Source organism: Micrasema longulum, unplaced genomic scaffold (assembly GCF_059751315.1).
Source record: "Micrasema longulum isolate JH-2025_06_02 unplaced genomic scaffold, ASM5975131v1 h1tg000311l, whole genome shotgun sequence".
NCBI lineage: Eukaryota > Metazoa > Arthropoda > Insecta > Trichoptera > Brachycentridae > Micrasema > Micrasema longulum.
Window position 1 is genome coordinate 188,978 of NW_028277515.1, and position 27,319 is coordinate 216,296.

General features: G+C 31.9%; 2 protein-coding genes across 3 annotated transcripts; one reads left to right on the top strand and one right to left on the bottom strand.

The window, feature by feature from the left end:
• The first annotated feature begins 1,131 nt into the window (after nucleotides 1-1,131).
• Nucleotides 1,132-25,680, top strand: Pi3K92E (phosphatidylinositol 3-kinase 92E). Of its 2 annotated transcripts, none has more exons than XM_088224822.1 (18): nucleotides 1,132-1,739; nucleotides 5,127-5,355; nucleotides 7,289-7,548; nucleotides 13,834-14,077; nucleotides 14,164-14,345; nucleotides 17,023-17,250; nucleotides 17,629-17,828; nucleotides 18,152-18,328; nucleotides 19,109-19,315; nucleotides 19,690-19,833; nucleotides 19,981-20,105; nucleotides 20,211-20,355; nucleotides 20,452-20,640; nucleotides 20,716-20,858; nucleotides 21,168-21,319; nucleotides 21,506-21,682; nucleotides 23,436-23,555; nucleotides 24,004-25,680. In XM_088224822.1, the coding sequence occupies exons 1-18, from the start codon at nucleotides 1,602-1,604 to the stop codon at nucleotides 24,130-24,132; spliced, it is 3,189 nt and encodes a 1,062-aa protein (XP_088080948.1). In that variant the 5' UTR covers nucleotides 1,132-1,601; the 3' UTR covers nucleotides 24,133-25,680. The 2 variants fall into 2 exon arrangements, with proteins under 2 accessions (XP_088080948.1, XP_088080949.1); XM_088224823.1 differs by having other exon boundaries at nucleotides 7,289-7,518.
• On the bottom strand, nucleotides 11,634-13,061 carry LOC148282586 (leucine-rich repeat-containing protein 23-like). Its single transcript, XM_088224824.1, has 4 exons — nucleotides 12,814-13,061; nucleotides 12,135-12,732; nucleotides 11,905-12,056; nucleotides 11,634-11,829 (listed from the first exon to the last, which is right to left on the bottom strand). The coding sequence occupies exons 1-4, from the start codon at nucleotides 13,011-13,013 to the stop codon at nucleotides 11,766-11,768; spliced, it is 1,014 nt and encodes a 337-aa protein (XP_088080950.1). The 5' UTR covers nucleotides 13,014-13,061; the 3' UTR covers nucleotides 11,634-11,765.
• Nucleotides 25,681-27,319: the final 1,639 nt, after the last annotated feature.

The window sequence follows — 27,319 nt, forward strand, 5'->3', positions numbered from 1 at the left end:
TTGAACATTGTTAGTGATTTCAAATTTAAATAGAACATCATTACGTATCTTGACGTCACCATTATCAAGGCCAAACGTGTGGTGTTTTTTTCCACATTATCCATATTGATTTTGAATGTACAATTATTTTTTCTAAATCCATTTCATATATATTTTTATCAGTATTTATTTATGTGACATTTTTTATTATAGGAATACGTACTAAATTTAATGACTTTTGTGAAAAAATGCTTACATATACCATTACTTCCTTTTTTAAAAGGTGCAATTCTTTCAGAATACCAAAATAAAATTGATAAAAAACATTAACGTTTTATTATTAGCTGAGGCAAACCAACACTCCTTCTTAAAGGAAGTTTTAGGCAAACAGGGTCTACAAACATTGATTCGGCTATTCAGTCGGCTGCCAGCTCTTAAAAATTAATACTCGGTCTACTTCAGATTAAATATAACAGATTAATAATGCATATTAACAAAAAAATTATACGAGTTTTGAGTACTCCAATTACAGAAGAGATATCCAGTCAAAAATAACAATATCTTACCCATTATATTATAAGTTAGGTACTTATGCACGTTGTAGCAAAAAATCATTAAATATTATTGTAATAATGTAATACCACGAACAATGTAAAATAAAAGTGATAATTTGAATGTGCCTAAATAAGTTAAAGTAATTATTACACACGTATAATTATTTATTTTTACTTACTAAATTTATTATAAATACCAAAAGTTATTGATTTTTCTAATGTTTCTGGGTGTTTATATGAAATATTTTTATGGCTAACGTAAAAATTCTATTTAAAACTTAATTATGAAGAATACTCTTTTCTTTTGAATAATTATGGATGACAACTAACGAACATTTTACTAATTTACTCAAACTATATTATTATATTTACTGCAGTTTGATGAATTTGAGAATATAATTAATAATACATGAAGTGATAACAATATTATTGTTACTTATAGGCATCATTATAATGATGGGAGTAATAAGCAATTATTAGTTATGTAAAATTGGTATTATTTTTTACAAATTTAATTTTGACATTTGATCGGTACCTAAGTAGGTACCAAATAACGATTATAAAATAATGGATGGAACATATCGTACAGCCCAATGCCAATGATCCAGCCCATCCAGCCTTAGCTTGCCGTGTTTAGATTTATTAGACTTTTGGACTACGGGTACGCAGATTAAAATAAGTAATAAGTGCAAATAAAATAAACAATTATGTGTTAGAAAGAATACATTATAAAAAAAATACTTGAAATGATGTTCCAACTTTGTGATTTTGATACAATGTGAGCTTTGTGCAAAAAAGGAATAGTTTTCAAACCGGAACCCATAAAATGCTATGATTCAACATCTACTTAACTTAATCTCAATTCCAAAAATTCCCAATCTCAATGCAATAAGTTCTAAACAATGACCTATAAGGATATTTACCTTTGATTTGTATTAAGGATTCATAAGAATCGTAGTGAAATGATTTATTATTGTTGCAATTTGGTGCGAAGTTGTGCTAGTTGTACCAGTTCAGCGATGTAAAGTTGTTATTAATCTGCGAACTTGTTTGTAATATATAATCACGATGGCTCCTACTTCACCTTTTGATTGGAATTACTGGATGCAACCGCCCGATACGGTCGAGGTGCACTGCTTTATGCCAAATGGCGTTTACATACTTCATACAACAGATAGAAATGCTACTCTTCACGAACTCAAAGAGGTTAGTACGCCAATCTTCGAAAGGTGTTATGGTTGTTTTTAGATCTTGGATATTGTATTATTCGTATTAACAATAAGGTAACCTGAATCATTCTGTCAGTTTTTCCATTTTTATGCCTTCTTATGATTATTTATGTTTTTAAAATATTTCAGGTATAAAGGCATGACATATTATACAACATAATGTATATACATATATAACATATTATACAACAATGGGGCTGGTTGTGGTTCCGTGGGTAGTGTCGCGGACTCCGGAGCAGGAAGTCCAAGGTTCGAATCCCGCCCTACCACAACTTGTTTCTCATTTTCTAACACGGTTATTTACGACTAAAAGAAAATGGTCCCAAAATTTAAATATTTAGGTAAATCATAAGACTGCAAGTATATATATTCATTGTTCATCCTATTTATTATGCATATCACTGATTTTTAAACATAATGAAAAAAAAAACATTTTATGGGAAGATTGCGAAATGTAATAGATGTAAAGAGTAGGTGTTCTTATATATAAAACAATCATATGTATCTTATGTAATGAAGGAGAAATTAAAAATCTACAAATTCTTCGAAATAAGGCGATGAGGATTATACCCAAAAGAAATATCTATTCTAATGTAGAAAGAATGCACAAAGAAGTTAGTTCGCTCACAGTAAAGCAGCAAATTAAATATAATGTAGCAATTTTTATACATAAAATAATTAAGGGGATGAATAAAATAAAAACAATAATAAAATTTAACCAACAATGTCATACATATGAAACAAGGGATAAAAAAAGATCAGATTACCTATGAGAAAGACATATTAGCATATTTAAAAAAATATTTATAAAAAAAATTATTAAAAAAACAAATGGTTGCTTACTTCTGCAGGGGAGAAGTAAGGGGAGCTCGGTTGTCGTGGTATCAGGCTCCCCCCTCCAACCCCTCGTTTCTCCCCTGCAGAAGTAAGCGACAATTTGCTTTTTTGATATTTTAGTTTTTTTAATTTTATTCCTTCCAAAAAATTATTTTAATGTGCCGATATGTCTTCTTGCTCATACTGATCATCGTGGTTTCGGATGTGACAGGGTTTAATGAACACCCTGTAGAGTCGGAGTTAAGACTTGAAGCGTAAGCGGGATCACCTTGTCTTCTATTTACCCTTGCAGTATCCTATGCGGCATATAAACAAATATGTTTTGATATAAATAAATATGCTTTGATAATTTCGTTGATTTTAACATCTAAATATTTTTATTTTTAACGGTCGTAGTCAAAATGTCTTGAGCTTCGTTGATGGTTCTCGGAAGTGCCCTTCGATACAACAATAGCGTACCATCTTCGTCCGGATGCACATTTGTTGCTGGGCCTAAAATGCCCTGGCGAGATGTGCGTTGTGTGTCCTTGTAACTGTACTAAAGTAACCTAGCGGTACTTTTTAAAATAGACGGTTCGCTGAGGAAGATTATTTTTGTAAATTAAAGAACTGATGGTTTCTGTCACAGTGTTATTTTTGCTCTACATCAACCTATATTTTTTTTACACGCTTTTACCGAACTCATTTTTTTTTCGCTATTTTTGCTTCATCAAATAACTTCACTAAAATCAACATATGGTATAACTTAATAAACTTGGGAATTCAAAAATAACCAAAATGGTGAATGTTACATAGTGTGTAAAGTGGCCACATAAACCAGCCTATAATATGTTGTAAGTGCTGTAAATGCCTAGACCTAATAGTCATACGTCTAGAAGTTTGCACCATTTTCTGCCAAAGACGAAAACTAGTCTAGATTTTTCGTTGTTTATTACTACTTTACACAAGTGAGGCACTTAGATGCGTATTAATGTGCCCCGTGTCTTAGTGTATCAATGTGCCCCAACGGATATTTTCCAAAAACTTACAATTATTATTAAAACCACTGAAGTTATTTCATAATCAAGTGTAATCCTGATTAATTAATAAAATAACTCACCTTTGATATTTATATAACTCAATTAAGCGACGTAAATTAACACAGGAACATTTTGAATTACTCATACATATATATATATATATATATATTTTTTTTTTTCATTTTTTTACTTGACCGAGCTAAAATAAACATACTTTCATTAAATATCAACGGCTTTCTGATGGGTGGCGCGTTTTCTAGTGGTCTATTCACACGTGCAAATACACATTTTATCGATGTTTCAGCACAAATAATTGCTTTTGATTAAAAAATATTGTTGGTGTATCAATGTGCCCCTTGTATCCAAGTTCCCCACTTCCCCCTACAATGTAAAAAAAGCATACTAAAAAAGAACAATGCTGGATAGGTTTTCTTGCATAAAAATAAATTCAGTATTTAAAAAAAAACATTGTTTGGGACCTTAATTTTTTTTGTATGTGACATAAAATTCTTTAAAAAATCATAAAGATTATTCACTATAACCATCATATATCAGAGGTTAATCAACTTAATAAGCAATTATGCACAGCTTACCAGTATATTTGACTTTTGATAATAATGTTTTAAATAATTGTTATTTATTATAAATCACCACCACTGTTTATATCTTCCTACAAAAAAAAATATCTACAGTGTGCGCCCAGCGCCCAGCCCGTTCTCAGTGAACGATGAAACTACCCGATTACGTCAGCTTATTCGTCCATACAAAAAAGTACACTACATTTTAGGTCTTTAACCTAGTCGCGTTTTTTGATACTAAAACAAGCTTACATATTACAAATATTATTTGAAGATTCTCTACTTGGAAACTAATATTTCGAACATTATTTCCGAAGTATTATTTTTCTTTGATAGGATACCGTTGACATATGTATTACATATGACGTGTGGCAATTGCAGTGGCTGTTTTTGGCATTATTCATTTTAAAAGGAGTCTGCCCAGTGCTCGGTTTTGACATTTAAATCATAGGGAAAATATCTGCTAAATGACATTGTGGTATTTTTAATAATTTTTTCAAGTATTATATCATAATACTATAGAATAAAACTACGTATATCGCGTGGTTAATTATAATTGTTGTTTGAGTTAATTTTCACAGAACCACCGAAAAAATGGTAATTTATAATTATGTTACTTGCATATTATGAAGTAACAAATAAATAAACATTTTTTGTAGATTACCTATAAAATAAATCACGGCTCATCACTGTCATATATTATATGCCAAGTGAGTAAAAGAGCAGCATAGGGCATTTCAATAATGAATAGTGTAATTATATTACTATTGCGCTTTGTTAAATGAATGTTCAAAAAAAGATTTTTTTATTTATTTGTTATTTTAAAACTGTGTAAAACGAGGTTCCGATATACTTGTATTTTACCGGTGCTAGATTTCCACTTGCTATTTTTGAATTATCTAATGAAATTGGTGTATTGTATTGTTCCAGGAGCTTTGGGAGTTGGCCCAAACGTTTCCTCTTCACGGGATGCTCCACGATATGTCCAAGTACATGTTTCAATATATTAACTCACTATCTGCAATTGAGAATGTGGAAGATGAGTACAAGAGATTACTCGATTTAAAACCTTATTTTGGAGTACTGAGAATTATAGAACGCGGGACGAATAAAGGAGACCACCATCTTAATTCTCAAATTAGTCACCTTATAGGCAAAGGTAAGTAAACTATATGTGATGTGAAGAAACTTTTACTTTCCTCTTATTGTTCATAATAACGGCAGGCGCCGTGGCGCAGTTGGTTAGACGGCCAACTGTGAAACTGGCATCGCGAGTTTGATTCCCGCCAGGAAAAAGTCAACAAAGATTTTTTCTCAATTGGTCTGGGTGTTGTGAATTATTCATAAGTATTTTAAAAATAATATCTGAATGGTGCGACCATACTGTTCGGGAATAATTTGACAATCTCACATTCGTGTGCTTTTGATATTGTGTTTGTGAAAGGCAAACTCACACTTGTATGAAAGCGGTTGGAAAGGGGTATATGTCACCTCTTTGCAAGAACGCGTTATCTCGAAAAATGCAATTTCACAGGAAGCAACTTTTAAACATTAAAAAAAGTATAAAATCTAAACTAATGTTTTTTACTGTGGATCTTCGACTAATGCCTTTATTTTAAATTAAGATCCATGAGAAAAAAAAACATTAGTTTAGGTTTTATACATTATTTAATGTTTAAAAGTCGCTTCCTGTAAAATTAAGATAGTAAGTTCTTGCAAAGAGGCGATGTATTACAAATATGACACAATGCTGTTCTTATTTCTAATGTAATGTTAGCACTACATAGAAAACTATATCCGACTATCCATTGGCATTCTGAAGACTTAAAATAGTAAAATTCCACTGTAGTAATCCCAAACTGATTAGATTTTTATCAATTTTTGCAGACGGTATTACAGTAAGTCTAGACAAGATACCACACATTCACATCTAATTATTTTTGTTTTAAACAAATATTATTTCAATTTCACATATTAAATTGGTTGGTTGGAAGAAATTGCCATTTGGCAATAAGCCCGCCAATGTACAAAAGTTAAATAAATAAATAAATCCGACTGCAAATATAAGAAAAAAAAATCCATAACTTTCCTGGCTCGTAATGAGAGCTGTGAAACCAAGCCTAAAGTAATGATTCTTTCAATTAATTTAATTTCAATAAAATGATATTGAAATTCAACATTATATGTTAATACAAACCATATTTTGCAATCTGATAAATTGTGGTTTTGCTTAATCTAAAAGTTTAATCGTTATGACTCAGATCACTACAATCAGGGAGGGCACATAAAAAAATGTATGCGTAATTTTTGTGTTTGAAATGTTAAGTTACCTACATATTAAAACCTTTCGCAAAATGAATTTCACACTGTAAGGTATATATCCTCATGATCGTAGAACAATGGCACATGTGATTCTCTTTAACGTTATATGAGAGTGGTTTAAATTTTTTTTCGACACTGTCACAAATCTATAAGTAAAAAAGTATATCCTTCGATACTTGGGTTAGATATATAAATATTTATTTTTTCAAACCTGGAATATAATTACTAAACCTTTTCAAACCTGGAATATAATTATTAAACCTTTTCAAGATCAAATATAAAAGATAGTCTATGTTGCATTTTTAGCACATCCGTCGTTGTTCTACAATCATAATTCCCTTTCCGCACCTAATGGTGCATAGGGCACTGCATTGGTACACCAATCGCAGTGTATCTTGATCATTTTTGTTACATGAAGGTAAGATGATAAGTTTTACGCTCAAGACCATGTCATTAAAGTTTGTATTTGAAAGTAAGTCTTGTATTATGTAAAACACCTTTAAATTGAGTAAATAAAAGAATCCAGATTTTAAAGATTTGGACATTGTTGATCGGTCAAGTATTTTAAAAGAATGAATTTTTAAACTTGGAAAAAAACAAGTGTACAGTATGTACATACTAGAGATAAGTAGGTATGTATAAAATTTATTGAGTAAACAAATAAGTAGAAATGTTATCTATTGAAAAAATGAGAAATAATTGTAGTGGTAAAAACATAAAAATTTTCGCTGTTAACAGAATGTTTTAAAATATGTACATATTTGTTGTAGATTTAAATGAATTCGACAAACTGATGAGCTATGAGGTAAATGACTTCCGGATGAAAATGCGCATTTTGGGACAAGAGATGGCGGAGGAGCGGAGCCAAGCCAACTGGCTCCATCGCTTGTGTCACCAGTTCCCACTACGTCTCGCCAACAGTCCAGTCATGCCGCAGACTCTGGCCAACCACCTCCACAATAACCACTTTGTCATGGTCACTAAGATCCAGCACACTGAGGTCAGTCAGTTGCCCGGACCCCTGTGTTCTGTATGTACATAGATTTATTCACCCTAAACTTGTATTCCAACTATTGATCATTTCTTTGGCTCGTGGCTCTGATAAAGAATTAATCAACTCAAATATTTAATTACTTTATATTCATCACCCAAGATTAGTTAGAACTTTCTAGAAGCCTTTTCAATTAGTTTTTCAATCTGATCAATAAGTTACAAAGCACTCTTTACAATTTCTTTTTAGATATAAATATTTGAAAAATCACACTTATAGCAAAAAAATTACATTATTGGAACTATCCTTTGAATCAACTGTTTTAATGTAATTTTTTTATTGATAAAGTAATTAAAATTAACATATTCACACATTGCAAAGTTAGAGGAATCATTTTTACTATCATATAATGCCCATATAATTATTTTCATTAAAATATGATTCATTTACAAGAATAAAGTTAAAAATATTGTACGGTGTCCAAATTAAAACCAAAATCGCTATTTTAAGTCTGGCTTACAGGTGAGGTTCTTTGTAGACAGTCGATAAACTTTTGTGTCCTTCATTTAAAGCGTAAATATTTTGCATGCTTGGCTGTGAGATCCTTGAAAGTATTCTTAAGTATAAACTCAACCAATGTCCTATTGATTGCACCTTTTGACTATTAACAAGATTAATTTGAAGTTCTATAATGAGAACTTTTCACCCGAAGTTATCAAATCTGTGTTTAATTAGCCCGTTTTTTGTTTTTTATTTATTTAACTTTCTGTACATAATCTAAATTATACATTAGCGGGGTTATTGCCAAATGGCAATTTCTTCCAACCAACCAAAATATCTATGAATTCAAGAACAAAACAAGAAAACGGATCTTAATAAAAAAATATTAAAAATTGTTTGAAGTATTCTGTACGGTACAACTTGATAATAGATAAAAAAATATAAAAAAACATTTAAAGCACATTCACGGAAACTGGGCTGATGACCCCACCGTGTTATATTACATGATTGGCCCATTTCACACCATGGCAAAAATCCACGCAGCATGATATATAAAGGGTGGATTCATATTTATGGTATTATAATATTTTTATTATATTTATATATTTAATGCCAGGCAAACACAATAACCAGTACACCATGATGCCGACTAATCTCCACTCGATATCCTTTAGCAGGATGTTTACCTGAGAGTAACCACCATATAAATTCTTAAGAAATATAAAAGAATATTATAAATGTCAGTCCACCCTAATTTTACAGTGCCGTTTGGATTTGAACAATACGTGTGAAATGGGCTATTCTCTGTCAGATATCAAGCGGCTGGTTTATTTATTTAGACATTTTAGTAATAATGAATACCGTGCAGTTTAAATTTATCAGAGCAATCTTTCAAGAATCAAATATTCTGTCAAATCGTTAGTAGCATCATGAGGAACATCCTTATCATAAGGAACAAATCCGATCCTTTTATCTGCTTCATTTTGTCACTTTTATTATACATGCATATTGTTGTTGTGCGGTGTTATTCTTTGATCTGTAGTAAAATATATATTTTTTCTGTTTTGATCCATTTGCTTCATTAGTATGTTATTTTGATTAATTTTGAATTTGCACTTAATCATGCATGAAATAAATGTGAGTTTTATAAATATTTTTTCTTTCGTAATAAAATGTTTAACCTTCATCTGCTCACTAGGGCGACAAATTGGCCGTCTTTTTAATGTTAGCGCACATTCTTCTCCAAGGTATCGGGAGAAGGGTGGAAGGCGCATTAGGCGCTCTAGCAACATTTCCATCCGCTAGATCATGATCAAGTTTGGTCAAGTCAGTCAGTCCCCACTAGCGAACGTATAGCCATTAACTCTGAAGAGTCAGATTTATTTCTTCTTATGCATTACTATTTTCCTCACTACTTGTCTTAATTGCCTTAATATTTTCTATGTTTCTTTTATTATCTGATGTCAACTTTTAATATAATAAAAAATTAAATGGAGAAAAAACCTTGAAAATGTGGACTGAATTTTATCTATTGAACTGAAGACGTTTACGTTTTGTAGTTACGGCAGTTGATTTTTGTACATTGGAAATTTCTGTGATTTAAAAAAATAAAGATTTTAAGTCAAAAATGTGTTTGCAATGTTGTGTCAGAGTTTATTCATCCTAATTATTTTGAAACATGCTGGTTTAATGGTGTAAAACTCATGAAAATGAGAAAATAACACGGATGGATGGATATGTGACTTCAGAAAGCGGAAGCAGATGAAGATGAAATATATGTAGAGCCATGTATGAGGGTACTAGTTGCTGTCAGTTACCTCCACCAATTTTTGTAGTGAGAAAATAGCATAAAACTGTTATTGACATTTTGGACCACTTTTTAAATAGTTTTCTTGTCGTAAATTCATCAAGAAAAGTTTAAAGGGGTTAGTAAAACAATCAAAGTTCTTAAAATACTGATAGTTAACTAAATAATCCAAAATTATTTTTTTACGTACCCTACTTTGAAGCTACACACATTGGTTGTAAAAAAAAAAAGAAAAATTGCAACCGGTGGATTATTATTTATTATTGTTATAGACAGGCAGCCTTTGCTGGTGCGCCTATATCTCGTGTACTGGTTTTTGTCTGCATTCTTCTTCCTTAAAAAAAGCATCCAAACGGTTTTTGAACTGGTTGACCAAAATGGAATGGAAAAATAGGTCTGACAATTTATTCCAGCCTGAAACCACCCTGCTGAAAAGGAAGTTTTTCTTGGGATTGAGGTGGAATTGGGGACAATAGAGCTTCCAGTTATGAGCCCGTAAATTTGTCAGGATTTGATTGATACACCTCATGCAGGGGGCCATAGTAATCATTTAGTATCTTATAAGTTTCTATCGAGTCTTTTTTCCAATGGTGTACGTCCTAGTGCTTTTAATCTACTGCGGTAGGGCATCCTTTTGAGTAATTTGGGGATTTTTTTAGCACATCTTTGGAATTTTTCAAGTAGGTCGATGTCTTTAGTGAAGTTGAGACTTCATACTTGATATCCGTATTCCAATAAAAGTCTTACATAGGTCTTGTATATTTTAAGAAATATCTCTGGAGTAGTATGTTGGAAAGGCTCTTTAATCAAATAAATTTTTGACTTGGCTTTCTTGGCGATAAATGCGATGTAAGCTTCCCATTTTAAATCCATTTTTTATATATTTAAAAAATTTTTTTTTTTTTAAAAGAAATATTTGCTTTCTTATGATTTACCCAAATATTTCATTTTGAGGGCCATTTTCAACGAGTTGTAAATAACTCACTATTAGAAAATGGAATCGAGTTGTGGTAGAGAGATTCGAACCACGGACCTTTGGTCTGTGAGTCCGAGACACTAGCCAAGACCACAACCACAACCCGATTCTTATCTCATTGATATGATTATGCCGAGATCGTTTTGATGCTTTACGGGTTTGAGGTGGACACCACCCAAAAGATAAGTATACATAGGATTGTTTTGCCTATGTGAAGAATGGTACATTTTTCAGCATTCATCGAGATTAGCTAATTTTTAGTCCATTCATTGATGTGGTCTAAATCCTGGAGTTGCTATCCAGAGTATAGAATGGGGTTCGCAAACAGTTTGGTGTCACCTGCAAAGATACTCGATTGAGATTTTATGGCTGTTTTGAGATTGTTAATCTACAGGATGAAGGAAATCGGGTAAAGGACTGAGCCTTGCGGAATGCCACTAAGTACCTCATGTTCTGTAAATAAGGTGCTGACTTTTTTTACTCGAAAGATACGATTGTTCAAGAAAGCTTCAATCCATCCTTGGAAGCTTAGCATCCCAAGGATGTAACTGATTTGCAACGAACACTGATTTTTGTAACCAAATTAGTTCTAAAAGGAGACGGATTTGAAAGTCAATGAGTAAACACAAGGTGTAAAAGTTATATTTGTTTAAAACTGCATCATTAGATTTTTTTTTTAAATTCGGACGTAACTGACTTTGCAAATAGTGCCCAAGAATACAATGGTTTCATGTCTTGTATACTGCTTCTTATTCCTACCAACTGATAGGTTTTATAAAAATATAGTCATTAAAAATAATAATTTATTGTAGAACAGGTTGTGAAGAGAAGAATCCCCAATCATTTAAATATTTAGTAATACATACATTTGTTTTTCTTTTTTTAAATAATAAAGATTACACATTGAATGGATACATTTGTTATTATGTACAATGTTGTGTGGTAAAACGCACTTGTGATCTTTATAAATAGTTATTCATCGTAATTTTCATCTTCTTCAGCTTCCCACCCTTTTCTTAATTCATCTGCTGCATTTCTACGGTAAAAATGGCATATTAGTATATTTTTAGGTTTTTAAGTAAACAAGATAATGCACATAGAAATTGATTGCCTCTCATCTTCTGAAATTTCATTCTTGTCAATTCTTGCGAGAGTTCGCACAAGTGCCACAAGTTCTGATCTCAGTATAAACATTTCATCTTCTTCCTTCCCATCTGTTATTGGACAGTCTTTGATAATTAAGACTTCTAGTTTTGGCAAAATCTTAAATGAAATATTACCTTTATTGACATTATGTATTTATTATATAAATTAGAATGTTTTATTTCATAAACACAGTACCTTCAGACTTTTAAATTCTTGTACGCTGTCAACTTTACAAGCCCTTAAATTTAGATACTCCAATTTTTTCATTTTTGCGCTAAAAAAAATTAGATCCCGAATTGGATTTCCCCTTAAATGCAGAATTTTCAAATTCACAAGCAGCTCTATTCCAGACAAGTCAGATATGTTATTACCGGCTAAGTAAAGTGTTTCCAAACTTGTGAATTTCAAGCTTGCAATGTTCCTTAAATTGTTATAACTCAGGTCCAATACTCGTAACAGAGTCAAAGGGTAGTCAAAATGTAAAGCCCTTATTTTGTTTTTCCTCAGTTCCAGCGTGTTAAGTTGCGGTTGATTAATACCGTCGCAACGGTCTATCATATTGTCATTTAGAAGCAACACTTGTAAATATTCCATTTCACTCAGTGCCGCTGACTTAAGAAGATTCCTATCTGCGTGAATCAAAATGACAAACTTCATACTCGTTAAAACATCCAAATCTTCCAATTTCAACTTATTCCCAGAAACATCTATGAATAGTAAATATTTAAATTGCAATATTACATTTATTTGAGTAAGGAACATGTCTGTAGCGCTGATTTTGACATATGAATAACTGCAAAAAAGTTTTCAATAACATTTAAGAACCTAAAATATTAAAAGATAACAATATAAAGCCTTTTAGGCACGTTACTACCTGCTATAGGCCTCTGTTTTGCTTATTACGCTTAATTTTTGCATAGCTTCAGACAAACAAAGTTTCTTTTTTGGTGGGAATATTTCTTCTTCGGATAATTTATCTTTTGAAGAATTTCCTTCTTCATCAGAAATGTCACCGTAAAATCTGTTGCTAAAACTTCCAGTTTCTTCTACTGTAGTTTGCGATATGTCTGACATGTCTGTAATAGTCTGTAATTTAGTAACATTAGTTACTGTTTGTTTTAAAAATATTATATTGATTTACTTAATTCAAATCCATTTCTTACACAAGTACTGTTCTAGGAAACTATGACTTCTTTTTTATTATATTTACACAAAATATATTAAATATAAATGAGAATTCTCTCAAGGTATAATATTATGCACTGTATTGAGGAGGACTGTATATTGTTTTTTTTTTGTATTGCACTTAGATTAGATTAATTATGTATGTCACTTACAAACTTTTTTGGTTTGGTTAGGTTCATTAGGCGGCGTTATTTAGGATTTACCTTAAAAATGTACATATAATAAATTACCAAATACTAAAATCACCATGTAAATAAATTATAAACTATGCACAAAAATTATACCATATTATTAAACCAATGAAGTAAAAAAATGTTTCGAAACAATTTGTCTTATGTTTAATACTCTATTTAATTGATCTAATATCATCATTGAGGACTATAAAACTTCGGTATATTTTTATATGAAGTACTAAAATTTATTTGAGAAAATTCTCCAAAGTTCAGCATTATTTATTATTTATTATTTATTTATTAATAAAACATATAAGACATGAATATCATGATATTATATTCCCAGGAGTTGTACGAGAAAACTCATTTGGGGCGGTACATAAAAAAAATAGTACATTTCTTGTAACAATACATAGTATACATTTAAACAATAAAAATTTTAACAAATTTTAACAATCTATGAATTAATGCCAATAATTTAATAATCCTCTCCTATTTCTTTACCACAATTGTTTATGAATAACACCTCTTTTTAGTTAACATTCACCTTCAACGTAAAGTATAATACGACACCGAGCCAACTGCTGAAGATCATTTTTAAGAAGAAAGCCAGTGTACTAAAGAGTCGCGGGGATCAGCAAGACTTTGTACTAAAAGTGTGCGGCAGAGAAGAATATCTGGTCGGAGAACATCCAATAATACAATTTCTCTACATTCAGGAGACTCTCTCGGGCGATGGAGTACCTAGTGTAGTACTATTACATATAAGTTCTGTGCCTAGTAAGTATTTACTAAAATTGACAAAATGAAGTTATTTCTTATTTCCTCATCAATTTACTATAAACATTTTCTTTTGAACATTTTAGTAGAGAAAGTTCATATTGACAAAGTGTCGCAGGAAGACAACCAATCCACAAGACCCTCCTCCTCGACATTAACACTTCGCAAAAAGGGAAGAAGTGTGTCTTCTTGGGAGATCAAAGATCCTTTTACCTGTAAAATTCAAGCCATTTGTAATTTAAACACTGACACCACCAGGACAGTTGAGGTAATGTATTTTTTCACTTACTGTAATATAGGGATACAATGTAACATTCATTCATCATTTTCATTTCCCTATCCCCAGCTAGTGGTGGATAGGGCACTGCATTGGCACTCCAATGAGGAACTTTAGCCTTACGGGAAAATGGATACAATAAATGTTTTCTTGCGCGTGGCAAAGTTTCCTGAAAATGTGTGAATTTTTAAAAATATGTTTTAAGAAAAACAAACTACTTTGAGCGATGTCACTTGTTCATGTGAATCAACCAATGATAAGAGAGTTGGGGAAGATTTCCAGTTTGCTTGCTGTCAATGGACCAATAGGCAGAACTGATCGAGAATAAGCGGAAGAGAACCTTTGACGTCACACACGAAGTTATTTCAGAAATATAAAACTTTAAAAGATCATATCACTGATAAAACGATTTATAAAAAATATATCATATTATCAGTGCAGTAATATATTTCTAGTCAGTTTTATTAAACTGAGTAGAAATATATTAAATAGACTATTGTCTATTAACAAATTAAAAAAATCACTTAACTTCCTCATTGCAGCATATCTTGATAAAAAAAAAATACAGGCAGGTAAGGTGATAAGCCTTATGCTTCAGGTGGCAGTCCAGTTTAGAATCACCTTTAAACCCAATATTTCACATCCTCCCTGCCAGGAATCGAACCCAGGACCTCAAGAAAGATAGGCGAACGCGCCAATCACTACACAACAAGGTGGGATTACCCACTTGATTTTCTTTTCAGGGTTTTTACCTGAAAGTAGCTATCAAGTCGAAAACGCTCGTCCTTCCCAATGATCATGCCAATTCTTCTTGACTTTGATGCGAGTCTTCATCAAGTAATGCCTCCAATTCTGCATCTTTGAAAATCTTCTCTCTTCCACCGCTATGGCTGTCTTCGACGTGGAAATCAGCATTCTTGAAGCGTTGAAACCGCTCACGACATCTTCTTTCTTTATAGCAGCCTCACCATAAGTATTTCAAAGCATTCGATGAGCCTCAGTCCAGATTTGCTCCCACAGATGATGAGAATTTTTCTCGTAAACTGACATCGAGAATAACTTTATGATGCAGACACAAATCAACTAATGCTATGAGGTTATGTTGACAGATGCCCAAGTTTATTGCTGACGTGTATGATCTTTTTATTTCGACCACTACTTATGATGGATGGTGGTCTCTGGTGCAATCCTCGGCAGGGCTGGCATAAATTATTAATTGAAAAAAAGTTTTTTTAACACTAATAATTTATAGTCCCTGGACTGGTACTTGAGCATACGAGGGTTGCCTGAAGTTCTGCATATAGAACTGGAATAAAATAGTAGATAAATTTTAAGACTTCAAATATAGAAATAAAATATAAAGACTTTATTGTTTTTTGAAGTATTCTCCATGAAGATTAATATATTTCTACATGCGCTCGAACCAAATCTGGAAGCAGTTATTCCACTCATTTGTTGGTACAGTCGTAATTGCTTTTTTGAAGGCGTCGACTGCTTCTTCTGGCGACTGGAACCTTTGACCATGCAATCCGTTCTTGATTTTCAGAAAGGGAAAAAAATTATTGGGATTTAGGTCGGAACTGTACGGCTGATGGTCTAGCAATTTGATATTTTGTTGCTCTAAAAATTCAATTGTTTTGTGAGCTGTATGGGAACTTGCATTGTTTTGGTGGAGGATGATTTGTCATTTGAGGTTGGTTTTTCGAAGCTCTGCGATAACTTTCGTCAAACAAATGGTTGTATACCAATCGGCAGTAACAGTTCTTTGATCTTGCAGAGGAATTGTTGCTATATGACCTGCTTTTGAGACAAATGTCGCGACCATCTTTTTCGACACACTTTGAGAACGAATTACTTTTGTCGGCTTTTTTCACTTTGGAACACCTAAACAGAAGATTGGCGTTTATTTTTTCGGGTTCATATGAATAAATTCACGATTCATCACCACTGATGATGCTGTACACATTTTTAGAGTTTCCTGCGTTGAGGCCGTCTAGAGTTTTTTGACACCAATTGACCGTAGCTTCTTTCTGTTCTTAGGTCAACTAATTTTTTTCAACAATTCTTTATGCAAATTTTTTTAATTGAAGTCTTTGAAATCCCCAATGATGCCTCAATCTAACAACATGTCACATGTCGATCTTTCTTGATGAGTTTGCGCACAGCATCAATGTTTTCCTGGTGACTGCCATTTATAGTGCACCTGTCATTGGATCGTTGCTAAGACTCAGCCGTCCATGTTTGAATTCTTCATACTACAAGAAATTGTCGATTGATGTGGTGATTGATAGTCGAAAAACAGAAACCTACCCGATGAGGCATTCTTGTTGAGATAATTGTCTTTGAAAGTTGTAAAAAATTGACGCGCAATTTTTTCTCGGTTTAATTCCATTGTTTGAATAACTTTTACAATTAGCTGTAGCTACAACACAAGCTACAGCTAGCTACAACACTATACGTATCGCACTGAAACTTTGGATTTAGGTTAACTAAAGATGAAGGTATATCGAGATACGCTGTGATTGGTATACAAATGCAGTGTCCTACAGGGGAATGATGATGATTATGATGATTATTATTATTATTATAAATCTCCGAAGTTTAGCAATCTACCCTAAAATAGGGTGTATAATAATGACAGTATGGTAACATTAGTTATATTTTCCAGCTCGGAATCCAAGCAGGCATATTCCACGCTGGTAAATCCATCTGCGAATGTCAGAAGACAAGTGAACAAATTGCCAGCAAGGATGGCAATGCCACGTGGCTAGAAGATTTAACATTTCCTTTAGAAGTATGCAATATTCCTAGAATGGCGCGATTATGTTTTGTCATCTATGAAATATCTAAAACTGCTCGAGGGATTAAGAGCAAGAGGGTAAAAATTGCAATTAAGGTTTGTGTTATTTTTATTGAATTAATTCAATTTAATCTTTTCTTCTAACTTTTTTTCCATAATAAATAACTTATTTTTTCTATTGTGGTCTGAAGTATAATTTCATAACATTGTTAATTTATACATAATTGTTTAATTTTACTGTAAGTTTTATTACGCATCTAAAATTTGGTTGATAAAAATGTACAATCATCATCATATTTTTTATTGTGGAATATTTTTTAAGCTTTTTTTTTCCCCTGAAAAAGAAGTTTCTTAATGAAACTGCTCTATGATTTACATTTTTAAAATTGATTTTTTTTATTAATTGTATGGATTGTAATAATCGATATTTAATAAACAAAGGGACTTTTGTCTTAACCAATGTAAAATGTTTAGGAACTGTATTTAAACCCATTGGCTTGGGTAAACACAACTGTGTATGACTATAAAAACCAACTGAAGACAGGAGCAATGACACTGTACATGTGGACATATGCACAAGATATGCAGAATGCCGATTTACTACACCCTCTTGGAACTGTCGTATCTAATCCGAACATAGACCAGTGCGCAGTCCTCACGATCGAGTGCAGCAAGTAGGTGTACTTTTATCTTTTTAATTATGTTTCAAAATGACAAATATTCTCTTTGTTGCTGTGTGCATATGCAGTTTGAAAAACATTCAGCCAATTTTTTGCCGTTTCATGTAATTATATGGTAGATTATTTGGTGATAGATTTATTTTGGTTATTGTGGCAGATTTTATGTGTGGAATCCAAAACTGTAACCTGTAAAGCTCACTATAGCTACATTTTATTGTGTACATACAAAAAAGTATAATGCATTATAGTTTATTACTGTAAACATATCGCTGGCTAACTAATGAAATATTTCATATAAATTTATTTCTCAATTGCAGTTATAATCAAGTTGTCTCAATAATGTACCCGTCTGATGAAGTTGTCCGTGAGTATGCAGATAATGAATCACAAAGTACATTGCCTCTAGACTCAGCTACCCTAACACAGTTGCGGCAGGCAGCAGAAAATGATCGAGAATTTCATGAACAAGAGAAAAAAGAGATTTGGGCTTCGAGGTTTGTTTTTTAATCTGGTGTTTTAATTTTGTTACAGACTTATTTAAATATGACATGTAAATGAAACTTTGCAGGCCAAGTAACTTGATTGCTTTACTGTGGTAGGATTTCTAATGCTATTAAAACTACATATCTTGCTCTTCCAAATAAATTGAAAATTAATTGTGAACGAATTGCAGTAACAAATAAAAGGAGGATTTCTTTGTGCACACATCTTTGAAGATAATTAAAAATATTTTTCAATACATGTTTTTTTTCTTCTACTTTTTAAAAATTGTTTTGCATGACAACTGTTTCGCCTTCAAGAAGTTTGATAATGCCCTTGTAAGGCAGAGTAATATGTAAACAACAGCCGTCAAAGTGATTAATAGAACAAAATAAGCTTATGTGTTATTTATTATATAAATAAAAGACGAGTGGTACTTTAGTCCACAAATTTGTAATTTCCAGTGACCGGTTTCATCGCTTTCGCGACATCTTCGAGACTGGATATTCCAAATTTGTGAACTAAAGTATCACTCATCTTTTATTTAAATAATAAATTACACTGAACTTCCATCAAGAATTTTCACTTACAAACTTAAATGCTTATGTGTTATTTTACATTCAATGTATTATTTATTTATTAAGTATTACATTGATATAAAAACATATGTGATTTGGTTATAACAAGTGTAAAATATTTTTTTTTAATGTTACTCGAAACAATGAATGTGTTACATAAGCAACCTGTGGTTTTGAGGTCTTTTGAATTAAAAAAAATATGCTTGTTTCTATCAGGGAATACTTCCGAACTCAGCACCCACAGCTGCTCCCCAAACTGTTGATGTGTGTAGAGTGGAACAATAGAATGGAGGCAGCGAGGGCCACGAATCTGGTGTCCAAGTGGCCTTCCCTCCCCCCAGTGAAAGCCCTTGAACTGTTGGACTACGCATACGCGGACAGATCAGTTAGGAGCTTCGCAGTAAAGTGCCTTGAAAAAATCAGGTAAATTTTATTTGATTTCTTTATTCATTGGTCATGTTTACTTTATTTGTAGTGTAGTGGTTAGGGCTCTGTACCACCTCACATTTAGTTCTAGATACATTTCCTGAAGTGAAATGAAATTTATGTTGATATATTGGCCCATAGAACTGATTATTTATCCATTAATTAACAAAATCGAGGTAACACAATTATTTATGTATCATTGCAGCGTGTATGTAGGTGTAGTTAAAGTAAAGAAGAAAAATTCAGCAAACATAATACTAAATTTTGAATTATTAAATGTTTATCTCATCCAAATTTGGTATACAATGTAATTTTTTTTAGATAAATTACAATTTGCTGGTTCCTTTATTGTTTTTAATATCTATTTTCAGCAATGAAGACCTTTCACTTTATCTTCTACAATTAGTACAAGCTCTAAAACACGAATCCTATTATATGTGTGATTTAGTTGTCTTCCTATTTAAAAGAGCGCTTTCAAACAGAAAAATTGGACATTTTCTCTACTGGTATTTAAGGTGAATATACATATCGTTTTCTTACATACATGCATCGAATGAACTCACTATCCCCTACTCAACTGACTTCTCGATAAATTTATATTTATCTGACATTTTAATGAAATTGGCTAAAAATATTTTTACATCTTTCTTTTTTTCTTTTAGATCCGAAATGAAAGTGTCATCTGTGTCAGTTCGATTCGGATTAATATTGGAGGCTTATTGTCGAGGCTGCCAAGAACATCTACAGAGTTTATCCAAACAAAATGATTGTCTCTCAAAACTAATAAGTAAATTGCTCTTATTTTCCCTGCTCATTTAAATATATGTTATGTTAAAGTAATAAAACCTTTTTCTTAATAGATATGTAATATTCCTTTTGCTTTGAATTTCAGGTACGAGTGACATGATTCGACAGCGGCGGGATATCCATAAAGCGCGCTCTTTCCTAGGTGAATACCTGTCAGAATCTCATTCTAAGGAAGCTCTTAGTGGTGTAGCTAGTCCGCTTGATCCGAGTTTTAAATGCAAAAGCATTAAGTAAGCATTCCGTCGTAACTTTAACATATGATTTTATTTATTTTAAAATTCTTTATTTATCTTTAAAATAATTTATATTTGTGCCCTTTTTTGTAGAGTGGACAAATGCAGAGTCATGGATAGTAAAATGAGACCTTTGTGGCTCGTGTTTGAAAACCAAGATGTTTTTGGCAGTGATATTTCTATTATTCTCAAGAATGGTGATGACTTGAGGCAAGACATGTTAACATTACAAATGCTTCGTATAATGGATAGGCTATGGAAAGATGAAGGCTACGATTTTAGGTATAGTTATTTATCAATATTAAAAAATATATATATATCCGTAGGAGCTGGTTAATCTTCTCTCCATTTTTTCAGAATGAATCCATATAGCTGTATATCCATGGAGTATCGGGTAGGTATGATAGAAGTCGTATTAGAAGCTGAAACTATAGCCAATATTCAAAAAGAAAAGGGCATCTTTTCGGCTACATCTCCATTCAAGAAAGACTCTTTACTGAGTAAGTATTATATTAGTATCAATTAAGCATTCCACATCTTAGTTTGATTATGCAACCAACATGAAAACAGATCTAAGATAATATTTATAAAATAAAATCCTTATTGCCAATGTAATATTGTAAAAATCAATTTTTTTATATTTTATTAAGAGAAAACATCAACATACCGAATAATCAAATAGCATTGTGTCCTTCAGTAATAATATTTTTTATGAAGTATGAATATATTTTATCCTGTTTTATGTTAAAAAAGAATAGTATTTGAAAATGAAAACTCAGTATACAAAAATTACATAATTTATTTTCCAGGCTGGCTGCGTGATCACAATACCACAGAACAGGCCTTAAATAAGGCCATAGAGGAGTTCACGCTGAGTTGTGCCGGATACTGCGTAGCCACGTATGTACTGGGTATTGCAGACAGACATTCTGACAATATCATGGTGAAGAAATCTGGACAGGTATGACATTCGGCACAAAGGCATAACCAGAGAGCAATACATGTTTTTTGGTTTATCTTCTTATTTCCTACTGTTTTCTAGCAAGCACTAGTAAAATCTTATATTTAACTTGCCTAGTTCTTTTAATAAAAATAATTCAAATTTAATCTTTATTATTTGCTGTTTGATATCCCAATTTTGTTTCAGTTGTTCCACATTGACTTTGGCCATATTCTGGGACATTTCAAAGAAAAGTTTGGCTTTCGACGAGAGAGAGTACCATTTGTATTAACGCATGATTTTGTGAATGTTATAAATAAAGGGCAAAAGGATGCGAAGAAAGAATTTCTGGAATTCCAGATCTTCCAGCAACATTGTGAAACTGTAAGTCATCCATTTATTCAAATAAATGTAATAGTGTTTGCAAATCATATTAAATCAAACAAGTATAAGTATGCAGTTTTATTCAAAACATGGCAGATTGAAAATATATATGTAGTTGTGTAAATTTAAAAATGAACATTTGTTTCAAAATCTTTGGGTCCATAGATTTTTAAACAATACGAAGTGCTCTTCTAGTTTGACTATAGCGTGGAATACGGATTTTAGAATCGCAGATAACTTTAATTGTTATAATCAGTCAGTCCTAATCACTCACAAACAAGTGGAGGCGTATAAAAAAAAAAACATCTGTATATAAATAATTTAAATCAATATCAAAATGTCACTATCTAAATATTTGAGTTTTTCCTATCTCCTTCTTTCCTTTGTTTTATTTATTTTATTGACAATTTTTTGTTTATATTTGTTACATTTTTTATTACATATAATATGATCCATAAATTTATTTATAAAATCCCGCATCGGCATGGCCTGTGCGTGGGTATACTAAATCTATAATACATTATGTAACATGTGTTGATGCATATATAAATATATAAAAACATATAAAATAAAAATTGAAAGTTACATTCAGGTGTTTTTTTTTATTTTTAATATAAATGGAAAATATGAAATATAAAAATTAAAAATAGATGTAGAGCAAAAATTATAAAATTAAAGTTTGATAATTAAATTAGGGAAAAATACTAAAGCAAATAAAAAGTTTATCTGGAAAAAAAAATGTTGTCATTTTTATTTTGACCCAGTTTATAAATGAATTATTAGAAAGAGAGGCTTAAATTATCATTTTCTGTTGTGTCCTTATAGAAGGAGTTATACTGTTTTGGGGCAAGCACATTTGCATGCCTATGTCCTAGTGTTGATTTATAAAGTGGAATATCCAAAACTTAATTTCATATACCTTCCCATCCCCCCTCATAGCTTCATAGTATAGTGTAAATAATTAGTTTATTTTAGTTTAAATTTTGTATAATATTATTAGATTCCGTATTAAATATACCTAGAATATGTCAATATACTTGTTATTTTCTCAAGCTAAATGGTTCGAGTAAGTAGGAAAAAATTGCCTTAAGACAATATGCCCGCCCTTACGTGTATATAAAATGTAAAATAAATCAATTATTATCAGTTATAATAACTACACATGGATACAAAATATGTTAATCTTAGTCATTTCTATAAAATTATCGTATTGTTCAAAATATTCTCAACATGAGGGTCCAACAATATAATTCTCATGAAAAGAGGTTGAAGTTGAAGCTTCACCAACGCAGAGATACATTCTTCATCCTGGTGCTAATATATAGGGCATCAAATTTCATCGAACATGAGTATGAAGACTACTTTAAGTTGATTAAAATAAAAGGCAAACATTCATAAATGATTTTCAAAATAAATATATATATATATATTTTTTAAATTATTGATGAGATGTGTTGTTTTGTGTCAAAATAAAGGTTTGTACATATTATTGTGCAATTTTAAAAAATCCTTTACTTGAAATTACCAACTGGTTATTTTTTATCTAAAGTTACAAGTTTCATAGTGATCACAATAAGCGGATTCTACTGTATTAATGATTTGACAGATATTTTGCTGAATATTGAAACACAATTTGTTATTTTATTCAACAATTCTTATACTGAAAGGAATGGTGCTAATGGCGTGATGACAATCCTCAAACTGAAATTAGTAAGTATTTCATACGCAATTTTAATCATTATTATTATTTCAGGCTTTCATGATACTAAGAAAACACGGAAATCTGTTTCTCTCCCTGTTTGCCATGATGATATCAACAGGTCTTCCTGAACTGAGTTCTGAAAAAGATTTAGCTTATTTACGTGAAACCTTGGTGAGTAAATAATAAATGTGTTGTATAAATTGTCTATGTTTTTATGAATGTATGTATGTGTATGCGCATGGGTGTATGTACGTGTGTGTGTATGTACATGTGTATATATGTGTATATTTATATATACATGTGTGTATATATGTGTATGTCTGAATGTATATGAATCAAAATGTGTATCCGAATAAGTTTATATTTTGTTTGTCTGTGCTCTATATTAATTTGTTAAGTATTATAATATATTAAATGTAATTGCCTAGCTTGGAACGGGGTATGTACCCTTGTTAGCTGGGCAAAGTGAATATGGAATTGTATTTTGATAAAGAGTGTGAATAAATAAATAAATAAATAATGTCGATTGAAATTGTTTTGGAATAATTTTACTTTGTCTTTTAATAGTCTATGTAATAATAATAGAGTCATCTTATTGACAATACATTTGTATTTGTAGGTGTTGGACCTACAAGAGGAAGAGGCTATTCTGCACTTCCGTTCCAAGTTTGACGAAGCCCTTAGTAACTCTTGGAAGACCACTTTAAACTGGGTGTCCCACAACTTTTCTAAAAATAATAAGCAGTGATACTTGCTGCCACTCGAGTACTACTATTTCCGCTCAAAGTACAATAAAGCCCCAAAAAGTTCTGGTAAAATTGGTTGAACTAGACGGCTAGTAACATTTCCAAGAAAATAAACAGCGATACTTGCTGGCACTCGAGTATATACTACTGAAGCACAGAGGCATTAAACTCCTTCACCGCGCATCAGCCTGCCAGTGCTTTTGTTTTCCTTTATTGATATGTAATCTATTGCAAAATACAGGGTAACCCAGGGGCAAACGGACTGTCTTACGGTTTTTGTTATGAACACGGCAACTTATAGTTAAACAATACATATAAAATGTACTAAAAATTAAATAAGCTATAACAGCATCATATAAAATGTTTATTTCACACAAAAACTTAATGACTATTACAAAATATTTCAAAAAAGAAGCAAAAATGTCCGTTTGCCCCTTGACGTAGGGCAAACGAACATGACATTTTAATCATCGTTTTCACATTAGTTGCATCTGAAATATGGGTCTTCTCCATTAGCATCATACTCTTGATAATACCAATTTCCACAGTCAGTGCACTGCCCCCATTCGTCTCCATCAACATATCACTTTCTACTGAATGCGCACAATTCAGATTGATATTGTGTACTGCGGCAGTTTTTTTTGTTTTTATTTTCCTTGCCTTTGCGGGCCCTTTTTTTATTTTTGACTTCCAAAATGAAATCTTTTGATGTCAGAAGTGCTTGGTATGATCAAATGATTGAAATACATTTTTTGGTGTATTGGACACTGATGAAGACGGTAATGGTGAAGCAGAAGTGGGCCATGGAAAGCTACATGGTGGTGCAGTGGGGCACAGGAGCATCGAGTAAAGGTGTAAAAGAAGCATCTGCAGTACACAATGATGCAACGGGCACGGGTGCAGAATGCGCAGCCGCAGTAGATAGTGCAGTGAGTACAGGAGCATAAAGCGTCGGTGCAGATACGAAGTGCACTGTTGATGGTAGAAATAATTCTGCACTTAAACAATTTGGATCGAATGGAAAAATTCCGCGGCTCTTAAAGACATTCATCTTGGGGAGGCTATCATAAAGTTTAGCGGCCACTGCGCGCGTTAATTCTTTTACCAGTGCGTGTGACAAACCTTTAGCAACACGTACACTCAAATGATGATGCCTTTTCATGAAATCCCTGCACCAATCTTTTCCAGCTATCTGATAATCATTATTAAATGGGTGCCTGATTCCGTTCACTAAAACAAAACGATACACAAGTTGGCACAAATCCCGAAAATTGAAGCCATACCCGATTTTATCCTGATTTATTAAGTATTTTACCATTTCGATCTCGCTATCTACACCTAGTGTGGTCTTCAAATTTTGGCATATTTTGATCAGGTAATACTCACCTACGGAGTGTATTCCTTGACACCGCATATGTGGTCGCTGCTGTCCTGAGAGGCATTTTGTGATGTTTTACAGCCTTTATGGCTGCTTGCATCGCCTCATCATCCCAAGAGCAGCGATCAGACAAATCAGACAGATCAGATATCTTAAACAAGAATAAAATAAATAATTTTAAAAATCCTTACAAAGTATGGTGTCCGTATGGCCCCATTTTGCGGCTGTCCGTTTGCCCTGTGAGACAATGTATTATAATTTATAATATAAAAAATAGATGGCCCTAGTAGTCACGTTTTTGGTGCCTGTCTAAACGTCATAATGTTCCTACGAGCAGCAAATATAATAACCTCAAAATCATTCCACCAATTCTCCAACACTTAATGATGCCTGAATTTGCAAAAATATTGATAAATCCAATTAGTACTTCCGACTACAGCAAACGTAGCTCGATAAACACGCAATCACACACCTAATAAACCAGATCAACGCCGATCAAGCTTTTAACTTGTCAAATAGGTTGTTTGACAGTGCAACGATGACACAACAATGGCGGACTGCCAGCCGTATTTCACTCTGCTGACCCAAACGTTAAGATGGGGTCCGTATGCCCCTGGTTACCCTATTTATTATAACATTATGATCCTTTTATGTAAACAATCATTGACTGAATGGTGAGTATTTGATAATCCCATATTAAAAGTTAATCATTTTGTAATGTGTAACATGTATGTATGTTTATCCCAAACTTGTATTACTCTCAATTTAAGAATAATATTTAATGAACAAAAGTAATATTAAGGTTCATGTTAGTACTTGTTACAATTATTCAGAAATCCTATGTGGGTGTGGTATACAAGAACGGTAGTAATATGTTATTTATTCAATTTGTAAAAGTGAGACTTAACGCACATGATTAACTATTGTTTTCGTATGTGATATATTTTGTAAAAAGTATTCATTACAATATCATTTTTTCTTATAATACATATATCGTTAAAATTAAGCAGTCACTATAGAACTTTGGACAAGCAAAAAATGCAAATGGAAATCCAAAGATTATTTGTTTCAGTGAGTGTATAAAGTAAAACAGAATTATATATCATTAGATAATATGTATTTATTTGTGCTCTAATTCTAGTAATATTTGAAAAGGTTATTAACAATTCTTAATAATTTAAATATTGAATTCTGCTAGAATATGTCCCTTTTCTGTTAATTGCTGCAAAAAATATTCAAATTTCAACTATTTTCTGGAAGGCATTGTCAGTTTTTTTTATATTTTTAGAATGTTTTTTTGTAAAGAAACGCTTAACTTACACGTAATGTTTTTGAATAAGCATATTACTTTTCCCTTTTGTGAAGCTTTTTCATTATAATTCGACATTTGGATTTTAAAGAATTTATTTTTGACCGATTCTTATATTTAGTAATATTGTGGGCTGAACACAAGTTTTAACAACAGCATAACGGTACAAAGCTGATAAAACAAGTACTCAGCTCACTTATGTATCATCATAGTAGAATTGGTTTGAAACAATACATCACGGGTCAAAGTTTAGTTAGTAGGTGCATATTTAGATTCCCATGCCATCTCAGTACGTATGGATTATTTGATAGAATATAATTTTCATGCAAAATTAAGCAAACAATTGTTTTCAAAACAATTCAACTATGACATTATCTAATAATTATTGCTATATGCATTCTCCTGATACCAGGGTATAGTTTTAATGATATATATATATCTGTAAATATGTAAATATTATTCTGTATATGTGACCACAATATGCTATGGAAAAAATTTGTGA